The 14,234-nt window shown below is 46.8% G+C and overlaps 2 protein-coding genes across 3 annotated transcripts in view; both read right to left on the reverse strand.

Moving 5' to 3' along the window:
- Positions 1-4,964, reverse strand: part of SEC11A (SEC11 homolog A, signal peptidase complex subunit) — an 8,095-nt gene extending 3,131 nt beyond the window's left edge. The window contains exons 1-3 of one of the 2 annotated variants that reach the window (XM_014961597.1): positions 4,827-4,963; positions 4,587-4,696; positions 2,281-2,430 (exon numbers count right to left, since the gene is read on the reverse strand). In XM_014961597.1, the coding sequence (XP_014817083.1) occupies positions 2,281-2,430; positions 4,587-4,696; positions 4,827-4,877 (311 nt within the window). In that variant the 5' untranslated portion in view covers positions 4,878-4,963. Of the gene's footprint in view, positions 1-2,280; positions 2,431-4,586; positions 4,697-4,826 lie in introns of both variants that reach the window. The other variant, XM_014961598.1, reaches the window with a different exon arrangement.
- A 63-nt stretch (positions 4,965-5,027) lies between these two features.
- ZNF592 (zinc finger protein 592) overlaps positions 5,028-14,234 on the reverse strand; it is a 42,825-nt gene continuing 33,618 nt past the window's right edge. Inside the window, exons 7-10 of the mRNA XM_014961596.1 lie at positions 13,619-13,897; positions 12,126-12,238; positions 8,267-8,402; positions 5,028-6,936 (exon numbers count right to left, since the gene is read on the reverse strand). Coding sequence (XP_014817082.1) covers positions 6,415-6,936; positions 8,267-8,402; positions 12,126-12,238; positions 13,619-13,897 — 1,050 coding nt within the window. The 3' untranslated portion in view covers positions 5,028-6,414. The remainder of the gene's footprint in view (positions 6,937-8,266; positions 8,403-12,125; positions 12,239-13,618; positions 13,898-14,234) is intronic.

Genomic DNA, 14,234 nt, shown 5'->3' on the forward strand with positions numbered 1-14,234 from the left:
GGGGGGGGGGGGGGAAGAACAGATCTTTCTTCAAAGCACATTTGGCTCAGAGTGTGGGAACAGCAAGCACTCCAGGAGTTTACAGATTGTCTGGAAAAACCACGAAAATACCCAAAGGTGCAGATAATGTAGTTTCAGCTCTGAAGACTGATGGTGAAGGAGGGCAGCATCTTATTGAGCCAATTCAATGCTCTGTCACAGACCAGCAGGATAAGTCCCCAGCACAGTGGCTCTGCTGTCTCAGAGGCGAGTGAAATCTGGTCTGGCTGCCCTGCACCAAAAGCACTAAGTAAATTTTGACCATAGATTCTGTGTTTAGTGGTAAAGAATGAACTCAATTCTGCTCTCAACAAAGAAGAAAAGGGTAGCAAGTAAAAAATCATTCCCTCACTGAAACAGTACTCATGTGAGCTGGAGCCTGAGCTGCCACAATCATGGAGAACAGGGTTTCTGTTTTCCTTCATTTTGACACTTCTGTCCCAGCTTTCACAGAGACTTTTCACAGTTTTCATTCAGTCCATAACTACAGGAAGAAACAGGAAACTCTGGCCATTCAGAGAACAGAACACTCTCGGATTCCAAACAGGCACCAGAAAAATATTCTTCAACTAGTGAGAAAAACAACTGGTATCTGAGTCCTGCCTTCAGCGCCCAGCTTCAGGTCACAGTACGTATTTTTCAGTTTTATCTTTCCCAATATAAAGATCAGATTTGTGTCTGGCTGTTTTACTGAAATGAAACCTAAAATACTGGAGAATGGCTTTACTTCACAGAACCTAGGACTGGCACTATGGTTCTGCTACATTTTTTTTAAAAAAAGTGCCGAGATAGAGCCAGGCTGAAAAAAGAAAGGTGGGGGATATCTGGAGATGAACCACCACACAGAATGCACATTTCTGCTTCTCCTTCCCATACACTGGCTGAGCTTTCTTGCCTCTTCAATCATCAGCCCAAGCAGCAGCACCAGAGCCCAGCTGAGCCGCATGCAACGTGGGAGAAGGAAAGTAACATTTCACTTAAAAGAGTTCCCAAGACATCAGAAAAAGTGCATGGGCAACGTTACATAGCAAATTACCAAGTATACTAAGCTAATTTTTAAATTAGTGGCATCAAAGAATGGTACTTTGAAAACTGACATGGTTCAATGTTTTTGATATAGAACAAATCGGAACAGCAAACAAATCCGCTCTGTCTGCTGGGACAGGTGCCACTGTCTTGGAGCCAGGATTTCAGCTGGACTATTGATGTGCACAAAGCCTTGACGTTGGGCCAGACAAACGGTCTGGACATCCCAACAGCTGTGTCTGCTATGAGTGCTTGGAGGAAGGGGCCATCTCTGTCCCATCCACCTCACTTGACCAGAGCAATCCTCAGATGCCACCTTTACATGCGACTCAGGTGATTCCCTTAGCCTAGGAATGGATCTCTGAGTGTGGGTCCAGCGCCAGTTGTTTCATATCAAACGGGCATTTACTCAGCAGAAGCAGATGCTGGGACCCCAGCCAGCTGTTGCCCTCTCAGCACTGGCGTGGAGGTCCAGGGATTCAGTTGAAGATTTAGTTTTCACTCAAATGCCTGATGGGGCTGGCTCGTACCCCCACAGACTGGCCTGGAGCAGTCACACTTACACCTTCCCCAATAAGCAAAACAGGAGAGCTCACAGCTGCGGAGGAAGCCTTGCTGGAAAGCTAAACCCTGTTCAGCAATCACACCAGAGCATGACTGGGCTTCATTCCCTCAGACATGCAGCCTGCTAAAGGTGTCCAGAATGAGCAGTACACAGAGAGCACAGTGCACACAGAGACTGTGAGTATAACGGTGCAACACTCCTACAGAGAGAAAAGACCCACCTCTGCATGACAGCAGGAACCAGGAGCATAAAGACAAGCTTTAAAATAATACACACTACACACAAATACCCTTCTTCCCTAAGTTCTAGCTCTACAAATAAGAGTCACTTCACACACGCAAACCCAGCCATACCTACAGGAGACAACACAGCGACATCATGTAGCAGCTTGGGATGGAAACGATGGCACAGGAGGCATTAAGTGACACAGGGAACACCAGCACAGACTCCCCAGCTCGTGAATTCTGCTGGATGATCTTTACCAGAAAATCAAAAAGGGCAGATTTCATCTGTCTGAAACTTCTATGTTACCTCTTCCTACAGCACCTGGATCTGTTACTGATGTCCCACCCACTCATTTACCCAAGGAGATGAGGAAAAGTACAATTTAGCTTAACATCTGCAGTACAATCCCCAAATTCTCAACATACTTCTCATGAATTTTCACGACACGATGAACTATAGGAATTTCCCTTCCTTCTATCCTAAAGACCACGATTTCTCCCACTCTGATTGGATCTTCAATTCGGTTCGTGAGGAACAGGAGATCTCCTCTGTGAAAGGCAGGCTCCATGCTTCCACTGAAAAAGAGAAGAGGAGCAATCGAACACTATTTAAACACTTGCAAGCAGGTTTCAGAGTTTTGATTCCTCTAAGAAAAATCTCACAATAAGTTAAATGAAAAGCTCTTAAAAAAATCCATGTGGAAACCAGGCATGTGTCTAACCTCTACTGCATTCAGTCACCACACAACCAGCACTTCAGATTTGTTGGGAAAAGAGCAGTGTTAAAAAGAGAGTGTTAAAAGCACAGGGAAGGGCAAAAGATGTCTGCTTTCTTAATAACAACACAGCTCATGACAAGCAAGGATCTTCTTGACTTCCGAGCTCTCCATTGGTAGGGCTCCACTGGCAGTGTTGCAGTGTTAGGAAGCTTTATGGTATTGGTTTTTATTTTTTGCAGGTAGATAGATCATCCTCCCGAACAGAGCTCTGAAAGCACAGGCTCTTGTGTTCCCATCTGGAACAGACAGACGGGCATGCTGAAAATCTGTTATTGTGATTCATCGCTTTGCTTAACGATCTCATTTCAGGCACCGCTATTCAAGTTATTTTTCTCCTGTCTTGTAAATGGCAATTGTTACAAAATACTTAACCTTCTTAATTCCAAATAAATAATGCAGAGCAAAATAAAACGATGAACTTTAAGTATCACATATATTTGTGTGTTATCTCAAGACAGCTCAGAAGCTGCTATTCAGAATAGAAGATCACAGTGGCAAGGAAAAGACATGACCTGATGGCCCCTGTCTTAGGGAGGGGAACAGCGTGAAACATCTCTGCTGGACTTCACAGACCCGTCAGGAGGGAACAGGAACGCCACTCGGTTTTATTTTGTGGGAGTTCTGTTAAATGGCACATGGTAATTAACACTGACGTAGAAACACAGGGAAAGGCCAACGCGGGCACAGAACAGGCCCCGTGCAACAGCTACGTGGTGTCTGACAGCACCAGCATCCCATCGCTGCCCAGGAACTTCAGCCACAGGAATTAGGGAATTTGTCCCAGGCACTGGGAGGGTGGGAGTGACACTGGTAACGCCTACTCACAGCCCTTCTGCGCGGGCAAAAGGCAACATCTAAACCACATCCGGTTACAGACTGATACCCTTACTGTCAGCCATGCTTATAAAAGGGTACGGCTACAGCGCTCCTTCTCCTGGCCATGTTACATCCCACTAGAATGCCAGGAAAAAACCCAAGCAGCTACAAAAGAGAAGTTAGCGGATACTTCTAAGGATGCAACATACACACAATAACACTTGCTGAGCATTTCAGCAAGCCAGTTCCTGTTTAAAAAAACCCCAGCAACTCCTTTTCGCTATACAAGTTTATTTGCTGGTGTCTCAAAGATTTCCACTTCCTTTTCACTAACCAACACTCAGCACTGTTCATGTAGCAGCCACAAGACATGGGGGCAGGCAGGGCAGGAGGTGCCAGTGCACTGCCACGTCCCACTTTCACTTGGGAAGTGCCATTTGCCTGGGTGGGAAGAGGAGCTCTGCCACAAACATTGTTTTTAAGCAGGTATGACCTGCCTGAGCAACGGGGCCATCACCCCCTACTTCAAGGCCTTCCTTTTTCAAGTCTCTTTCACCAGCACCACTGAGTATTTCTCCAGGAGGTTTGGTACGATCCAGAAATGCCCGGGTTGTGCTCTGGCCATATTTCTTTGAAGTCTTTCCTCAGGACCACCTCTCCAATATACAGGCTGACAGAGGAGTAAAAGCAAATGATGTTTCTCATAGAATCACAGAATGGTTTGGGTTGGAAGGGACCTTAGAGATCCCTGGGCAGGGACACCTCCCACCACACCAGGTTGCTCCAAGCCCCCTCCAACCTGCCCTTGAACCCCTCCAGGGATGGGGCAGCCACAGCTTCTCGGGGCAACCTGGGCCAGGCTCTCACCACCCTCACAGCACAGAATTTATTCTTAATGTCTAATCTAAATTAATCCCATTCCATTTTAACGTTGGGCTGCCGGCCTGGTTTACCTCCTTCCTTTTCCCTCCCCGTTCCTCCCGTTCCAGGAGAGCAGGAATTCTTGGGGAGCCTCCCACTGCCCCATCCCCCTCCTCCGGCGGGCCCGGGCGGCCCCAGCTCCGCCATGGCGGCGCCCGGCCGGATCCCCAGGCCCCGCGGGGTTCTACCCCCCGCCCTTCCCCGGGCGAGATTTACCTCAGCACCACCACGATGGGGCTCTCGCTGCCCGTCACCACCATCAGCCCCTTCCAGATCATGAGGGCGGACGAGACGATCATGCCGAAGTTCAGCACCTGGTAGTACAGCTGGGGAAGGAGGGGGGGGACACGACACGGTCAGTCAGGCCCCGCCGACCGCGGGCCGCGCAGGGCAGACCCAGCCCGCCCAACACGCACCTCGGTCCCGCCCCGACCTCCCCCCGCCCCGCTCCGGCACCTGCCGCTTGTTCATCCGCCGCACATCGTCCAGAAAATCCAGCGACAGCATCGCCGGCACCGACGGCGGCGGCACCACCGCCCGCCCGGCCCCGCTTCCGCTTCCGGCCCCACTTCCGGCCGCCGCGGCGGCGGCCCCGCCCCTTCCGGTGAGGCGGCGGCGGCCATGGCGGCCCGAGGGAGGAACGACGCCCAGGCAGGCACCCGTGGATGCGTTTATTTGCAATACTTTGAAGTAAACATCATAGCAAGGCACGGACGCCGCTTGCGGGTTAAATAGACGGGTGATGGCTCGGGAGTGTCCCCTGCTACCCTTAACTCTACGTAGGCTACCGGTCACACAGCCCTAGGCTAACGAACACCGTATCAAAAATACAAAGAGTCCAAACTGGTCGTATCAAAACACGTCGAGACGAGAAGGTGAGCGATCCAAATGCAATAAGATAAATAGTTCTTAAATTATTTAAACATCGTCATAGTAAACAATAACCAGCAGGATTCTGGCTTAACATAATAAAAAAAAATAATAATGGTATAGAAGGTATTTATATTACACGAAGCGCGTGTGTGCCGGGGAGGGCGTGAGGGAGGAGGGAGTCAATATGACTACACGGAAAGAAGCGTCTCCCGCGTGCCGGCGGGAGGAGGAGGAGGAGGAGGGACGGCGGTGCCACCGCTGCCATCACCACGGCCACTCGGCACCAGGTGCCCGTCGGCAGCGCCGGGACAGTTCCCCATCTGGGAGCGGTGCCAGCTCGGCTCTGCCTGAACTCCCCGCCGGGATGAGCCACCGAGCACCGGGCCCGGCTGCACCCACCCCGGGACAGCACCCAGCAGCGCAGCTCCACCGACGGGCTGCCACCGGCTCCCCGAGGGGCACTGGGCCCTCCTTAATGTGACACGTGGCCTTGAGCTGCACTCACCCGAGACGGCAGTGGCTACAAAATTCTCTTTCGGGATGATTCAGGTCCAAGACATTTCGTTAAGTTGCCTTTTGGAAAAATAAGGTGGTTGTTATTTGGGCAATTAAAGAAAAATGGGCACAACTTACAGCTTGAACCTGTCCTGTGTAACGCAGAAGATCCCAGATTGGCCAGCACGGTCCTGACAAGCACGATTTGCTGAGACACTATTATGAGTTAAAATGAGTAAAACAAAAGGCAGGATGGGAAGAGAAAAAAAGAAGCCATAAATAGGAGAAACAAAAGAAGACAGGGAAAGCAAGGCCGGGGCTGCAGGCAGAGGCTGAGGCAGTGCACGCTCGAAGGAGGACAGCTCATCTGACAGAAGCTGCAGCTGCAGAAAGTGCTCCTTGATCCTCAGGAGTTGGACAGGCTCCAGCAAGGATTCTCGCCCTGCTTTCCCTTTTTACCTCTCTGGGCTGGCAGAGAGTTAGTGCTTAGGATGCAATGGCAGGGGGTTTTCTTTTTTTTTTTTTTTAAATTTCCCTTACAAATAGAACGGAAAAGCAATGTCCATCCCAAGAAATCAACAGAATATTTCAAAGATTCGCCCCGTCCCCACCCCGTATTTTGAGTAAAAACCTCCCAACAAAAGAACCCCAACCAACCAAAAGGGGTGTTTTGTTTTTAAGTCTTAAGAGACTTTGAATGATTGTTCTGTGAGGTGCCATTAGGACCCTCCACGCCACACGTCTGACTGTGTTCACAAAGAGCTGAGTCACTTTTGCACTCTTTGCATTGCAGGTTTTCTTCTTCCGCCGTAGTGTTCATCTCGCCGTTATACCCCTCGTGTCCGTTCTCGCTCATCTCCCTTTGCAACTTCTGTCTTTCATCTTTCTCCTCCTCCTCTTCCTCCTCCTCTTCCTCTTCCTCCTCCTCCTCATCTTTTACTTTATGAACAATGAAGAGGTGTCTGTTCAGAGAGATGTGCGAGGTGTAGCACAAGCCGCAGAACAAGCATTGGTAGGTGGAGCTGTCTGTCTTGTGCTGAGGTATGTGTTCCTGAAACTCCACACTGACGTCTGTCGCGAAGCCACACTTAGCGCATTTCCAGTGCGCTTTCAGTTTTTTGGCTGGCGGTGCCTCCGAACCCACAGCGGTCTCTGCCTGACCCAGCTTATCCATTGCCATCCTCTTTGGAGATTTTTCCTTTAAAAAAAAGCAAGATTAAAAAGTTACTTTATTGTTTGAGCCCATGGGAGAATAAATGCTCAATTCCACACGCGTATCTGAAGGCGCCTGAGGGTGAATCAACATGGGTATTCCGATACAAGCTGAGGCCATGCCCAGGGACTCCTGCTGCACTGCCTCTCCTACTGGTACCAAACACCTCGGCCCAACACGCGGGATCTCAACAGCCCTCCAGTGACGTGAGGTGGGAGACCCGGGAGGGGTTGGCTGGGCAGTGACTTGCCAGGGAAAGAGAATAGGAACTTGCTGTGGGAAGGAGTCCACAGAGCAGGGACAGCTGGGGCACATGGGTCATTTTCCTAGACAAGACTTCTCAGATTTAACTCTGAATGTTTTTCCCCTCCACTCAAGCCTTCTCTTCATGCATCTCTCATTAACTCTTCCCCTCTGTTATAATCCCACAGCATGCTTCTCCTCCCTTCATGGGATTGTTTTCTCCTTATCCAGCAGCACTGAGCGGTCTGCGGTTAGGACACAGCTCATGGGCTTGTCTTTGCAGACCCAGCTGGAGCCACGTGAAGCCACCGCCTCCCCCTATTCAGCCAGGTGGGCTCTGTGCAGGGGAAGCAGCCACCCGCTCAGGGAAGGGAATTCTTGAGTTGTCCCAGGTTTCCTTAAGGCATAAATACAGAGGGGAGTCAGTCTTGGCTGTGATTCCTCAATGCCAGGGTACAGACGAATGATAAATTGCAGTGAGGTGGAAAACATATGTCTATTTTTAAAGTAAATGGAGCAAAGAAGCTCAGTCAAGCCAACTCTCCACTCCAACCCAAAATAAAATTAGTTGAATGGTTGCATCTGCTGAAAAAAATTACACAATCCTACTTAGGAGCAATGGAGTTCTCCTAGGTAATGGATCTAATAAATATTTTAAAACAGAAAAGAAATCTTTTGTAACTAGCAGAAAAAAACAAGGGAGAAAGAAAAAAATGTCCCGGGCTCACGAACAGAGCAGCAGGGGAAAGCAGGGGTGATAACAAACCTAAATGACACCTGGTTACAAAGTAGACTGAAAAAAGGCCAGGAAAACACAGGGCCACATGTGCAAGAGTATCTTGAGAAATGCAAGATAAGTTGCCCTGGTGCTGCTGCAGCTCAGCTGGGCTTTCAGTTCTGATGCCAACACTGCCAGAGAGGTGCAAACTGGATGGAATTGAGAGGAGGGGAAGGAAATCTGCCGTATGGATGACATGGCTCGACTGCCACAAAGCTGCAGCTCGACATAACACCCCAAGTGAACAGCTATTCCCCAGGTACATTTATTTTCCAATGAAAATACGTCAGTTACTTCTGCTGTGTCTCTCTCTGGAGCTTTTGCTTTGGCCATCTGGGATAAGTCTGGGTTTTTGATGCCATGCATGAGACTGATGTGATTCTCCAGCATGAACGGCTGAGGAAATGTCTGATTTTCATCTGTGCAGTACCTGGGAAATATAAAAAGGAAGAAAATGTATTAGAAGAAATGCCCACCCAAACAGCTCTTTGTTTTTGTTATGTGCCAAACCAATGGGTATCATTGGAGACAGACGCTGGTGAGTAATGTACTATTAGAGTACCAAAATATGCAGCAAATCATCATTTTACTAATAAAGCACTATCCCTGAGAGAAATCTAGAACAGTTTAGGTTTACCACAGGAAGTGTGAATGAGAATGGAAGTAGGGCAGGTCTTATTTACAGTACCATACTAAATAAATACGGGGCCTAGTGGAGATCAGGCCCACTGTGAGACATGCTACACAAGCAAGGATAAATAACCGAGATGGAAAAGGCATGGGAGAAAATGACTCTCAGATGAGAGACCTCCGCACAGAGGGCCCTGTTCATGGCTCACTAACACCCAGGAGACCTGCAGCACAACCAGGTTCTGCACCCAGCACTCCCAAGCACTCAGCATCCCACCCATGAGACCACGTGTATCACAGGATCATAGAATTGTCTAAGTTGGAAGGGACCTTTAAGACCATCAAGTCCAACCATCAACCTCACACTGAGAAAACCATCACTAACCTGTGTCCCTCAGCACCACGTCTGCCTGGCTTTTAAATACCTCCAGGGATGGTGACTCCACCACTGCCCTGGGCAGCCTCTTCCAAGACTCAATGACCCTTTTGTTGAAGAACTTTTTCTTAATATCCATCCTAAACGTCCCCTGATGCAACTTGAGGCCATTTCCTCTTGCACTAATAAGACAAGATCATAACAGACTTAAAATTTTTACAAAACTGCTGAACTTCCAACTTAGATAACAATAACCTGGGCAGAAGCACTCATGACCACATCATTTATACACTACTATTCATGTTAAAACTTGGTAGGACAGAAGAGCTGCCAGAAGAGCTTGAAGGGGATGTGCCATCTGTTAACTGTTGCTCCCGGATGACCAAGGTCTACTGGAAATAAGTGCCAGGACTTACAGACGCATCAACCTGCAGCATGGTGAAGTACAGAAAGGTCTCCCTAGCAATTGGGAAACCCAAGATTGACTTTGTTCTCTTCTGCTGCCTGTCAGCATGACATGAGGAAGGTCCATCAACTAGGCATCAACCCCAGCAACGAGGCAAGAAACACCCGACTTCTCTGAAATGCACAAATTGCAGCTGAAATGTGGGCAGCAGGAGATGAAAAACAACAGAGAGGAGATGAAACGTCTCTGGGCAACAAAGCCATCTTTTAAAAGGAGAGAAGAAGATTCCTATTGATCTTCCACTAACTAGACGGAAATTAAACAACCGTCAGTAATGATGTGAAAATGCAGACATGCTCATTGAATACTTCTGGTTTTTAACAAGAACTGCTTAGATGATAAATCAATATTTAATAATGATGGATTTTTTCTCCTTCATGGAGGAAAGATGAGAGATTATTAAGTGGTATTTATCAAAAATAAACATGTTGAAAATCAAGTGTTCCAGACAGTTTGTACTTAAGACTTGGAAAATAAGAGCAAGTCTCCATAACAATAACCAAGTGAATTATGAAAGAAAATACACAAAACATCAGAATAGTTTGCAATTTGTCCTAATTTAGATTTTTTTTTTTCATGTGAGTGGAGAAAGATGCCTTCCTAACCTGAATTATTCCAGTGGGAGGAGGGCATTCAAACAAGTCCCCCGTTACCGGTTTCTCCCTATGAATTTCACAGAAGGCAAGAGACATAAACAGGGAAGGGGGAGAAGGGGAAACTACAGCTTGAAATGTTAGAAGCCAGAGGGAGGTCACCTACAAACCAGCATGCTGGAGTCACAAAAATAGTCAATTATTGGATCAATGACAAATTTTACTCGTGCTTCACGTGGCAATCCAGGAATAGAGGGTTACACAAAGTTAAGGCCCCTGAAGGGAAAACAGGAGAGACTGATACAAACTGCCTGGTGGGAAGAAGGGAAACAGAAACCAGCACCCGAGGGAAAAGAAAAGGAGCAACAGAGACAGATGCCTTGCAGAGCGCGGAAAGGAGCCGAGGAGGAATTCAAAGAGAGGGAAGGATTTGCAAGTGGCAATCACAGAGGGGATTTTTAGAACAGCGGTCTGGACAAACTGAAAGGGATCAAGGGGGAGATGGGACAGGAAACCTTGGATTCAAACTAAGCAGCTGTTGGAGATGCTGGGACAAGTATTTCAAGGAAGAAGTTTCATTTGAAGAGTGCTGTGTTTTCAGTAAGTCTGCCACTACAATGATTAAAGAGAGACAACCAATGTCCAATTAAGACTTCATCAACAGATTTTGAGAAGGCGCAACTACAAGCTTGAGAATTAAACACAACCACAATGCACTTGAATTTGTAGCTGGGTCTTCTGTACTGTGAATACAGCATGACCTTGGGCCCTTGGGTGAAGTTGTGGATCCACAACCCTGTGTCATTCTGAAAAGTAACAGAAAAACTCGATTCCAGGGCCTGTACAAGATAATGCACACAGTGGGCTGGCACATCCCAGGTTGTTGGTTATTTCTGTACAAATCCTTCTTCCCAGTTACTACTTATGTTCACTTCGATTCTGATACACCCCACTTTGAAAACAACTGATCCCAGAGAGGAGAGAGTCATACAAATCAGGCACACGGAACTCCAAAGACCATCACCCACAAACTTAAAGCACAATGAAACATACTGGGAATCAACATTTCATCTTCTCCAGAAGTTCCAAGCCAGAGCCCAGTTACAAGAAATGGAAAGTTTAGAAGTCCTGGCTGAAAAATGCATCAGGAATGTATTCCTATTGGGCCCCAGTGGTGATGCCAATACTTTATCCACTTATTAAAAGTTATTGTGGCTCACTAGGCAGTCCAAAGAAATAAAGTACACGAGGGATGTACTCTTCAAGACAGGCTTTTAGTAACTTAAGTGCAGTAAAGTGACAGCATGCTCTTCAGAAGCACTTGCATAAAACCAAAATTTTAGTTAAACAAAAAAAAATCCCCCAACCTATAACACCGCCAACTTCCCTTCCAACACAGATGTGCTGTAATTCTCTTCAGAAAGATGTCTCAGATTGAGACAAAGCAACTCTGCACAGTTGCTCAGTGTATGACTTATTCAGCAACAGTAGATGAGAACACAGCAGTTGTAGAGGCAGTTTTGTAAGCGTTGGGCTTTGTCCTGAGCTGAGGCTGCATTGACAATTAAAGTATGATCACCAGCAATGATTTTCATTCAGTGCTGATTTACATAGCTTGTCTGAAGTGTCCAAATCCATTTTCCAACTTTAAGGTGTATCTTCCCAAGCAAATTCAGCAGGCACAATCCCCCATTGCCCTGCAGCCTGTGCAGTCAGTTCTGCCTGGGTGAAGCAGGGGAGAGACCTCCTGCCCTGGTTCATTGGGATTTCACACACCTTTTGTACCGTGTTTTCAGGAAGGCACAAGAGTGATGCAAGACTACATCATCCACAAGGGTGCACAATATAATTCTCATTTTGCACCTGCAGATCTCAAATCAACCCTTACCCTAAGTTTCCAAAGGGCATTGTGCAGTCAAAAGCAAGGACTTATTTTAGACACCAATTCTCTCATGTTTACCGTATTCTTCTTCTCACTCTCAGTAGCTGAGAGCCTGGAGTAGACATGATCTATTACAAAGGACTTCCAAACTTGAAGGATTAGCCTGTTGTTGAAAACAAATTTGAAAAGTGGTGTTCAGTACGTACCAGCACGTATAAACTTTCTTTGCTGTGTCGTGATTATTGCGGATGTGTCTACGCAGACTGTTGGAGGCATTAAATGAGCGTTCACACTGTCGACAGGGATATCTCTTCATAGACTAGCAGAAGAACAGAAATATCTTTTAATAACAGGGTGATGGAAGGCACTGACTGGATTCTAACATTCCCATGCTTTTCATCTGGGCCTTGCCTCTCAGGGGCAAAAATCCCTCTTCCACTGATCAAGATGACTGAGATTTTGGGGTCCCACTTATACTCCGCCCAACAGTTTTATAAGACCAGCACTGGTCTAGTAAAAACCAGGACTAGTTAAAGCACATGCTTGATTTTTATTTTTTTTTAATAGGAATTGCATTACCTGCTTCTCCTGTGGGATCATTTCACTACAGGACCCTCTGCAGAATCAACTGAGTGTAAGTTCCCATCTGCCCCAGATGGTGGCAAGACCCCAGTGTGTAGTACAAGTCTACTTACCCTTCTCTCTCCTCACAATTCAGCATAATAAAAGGGCAAGATGTTAAAGAGCATCACATAGTCCTGTTTGTTATTCATTTACAATATCCCCATCGCACGACACAACTCTGCCCTGTAACTAGCCTCCTCCTTTTCCTACAGTCCTTTGTATAACCTGCATGCATTCCATTTAAAATCTTCTTAGACTTGTTTAATGAATATATATGTATTGAGCTTCAGTATCTGGCAAAATTCCTACTTCTATAGAATTCAAATGGGAAAATCAAGCATTCTCACCCTGCCCCCATCTTCTTCTCTTGATACTTATCAAGAGGGACAATCCAGCACTCCCCAAGTCAAGTCAGAAGGAATCAAAGATGATCCAGATTCCCACAGCGTCTGACCATGGGACTCGGGAAGGGTGGCTCAGTATATCAGACAAGAAGTCCTGATGCCACGGACACAACATCTTGGCCTATGTTCTGCCAGCGAGCAAGGATTAGCTTGACAGAAGTAGGTCAAGGCAACGCAAGGCTTGAGCTGGATGAGACCAACAGAACTGAGATTTACCGTTCTTATAACGGTAGCTCTGTGCACTGCCTGAGTCTGTTCCTCTTTCCCAGCCAGATGTAGTGATATCTACCAAACAATACATCATGCAGAAGAACTGTATGTCCTTCTGTGACTTTGAGTGTAGGCAGTTTAGATCAGAGTGTTGAACCAGCAACTGGAGAAGACACGGCTTTCCATTCACTTACCCAGAGGAGCCGAAGAGGAAGCCTGACATTAGATGCAGTGGCAGAAGGAACAGCAAAGAGGATGAGGTACGCAGGTTGTATACGATCAAGGACAGAAACTGCTTACAACAAGCTGTATCATTTCTTTTGTTCTGGCCCTGAGCTTACTCCTTAGTGAGCTGGCAAACAGATTCTTGGCTTCCTTTGGCCCCAAATACTAACAACTATCAGACTCTTCTGCTAAAAATACCTTGTTACCTAGTTCAAGTGTTTCATCTGTGTCCTTACCCTTCCATGATTTCTCTTCATGTGGGACACATAGGTTTCCCGATCAGGGATCCACTGTGAACATTCCTTGCAAGTCCAACCAGTTCTTCTCAGTCTGGACTTGGATTCAGGATGGTGTCCTTCCACCCTCATGTCCTTCCTCAGCAGAGGGGAGTGGGAAGTCCCGTTGGCTACCAACAGCTCCTTTGGTGGGGTATGAACCTGGTTCCTTGATGCCTTCTCAGACTTCTGTCGGAAGTTTGAGAGCTCCTCAGGATTTTGGGGGACTCCATGAACACCCTGGATAACGATAATAATGGAATCACATGTAACATTTATATGTCATTCATATTATACACCTTTATCTTTAAATAAATAACATTTATTGTTGAAATAAATAATTTAAGCTCTTGCCCCCGCAAAAGAGTATGTTGATGTCTTCCTCCTGGATATCTTCCCAATTCCTCTTGAAGTCAGCTCTAGTACTTTCCCCAGCACGAGATCTTCCCAAGAAATATGAAGCTTCTGTTTCCTGCATGACAACAGCAGCTCCTTGGTGCTGCCTGTTTAACATTGTGAATGAGCTCTGAGAACTCTGGTTAAACACGGAAGATGTAATGGAAGAGAAATGTCAATT

The sequence above is a fragment of the Calidris pugnax genome, unplaced genomic scaffold (assembly GCF_001431845.1).
Source record: "Calidris pugnax isolate Ruff unplaced genomic scaffold, ASM143184v1 scaffold492, whole genome shotgun sequence".
Classification (NCBI taxonomy): Eukaryota; Metazoa; Chordata; class Aves; order Charadriiformes; family Scolopacidae; genus Calidris; species Calidris pugnax.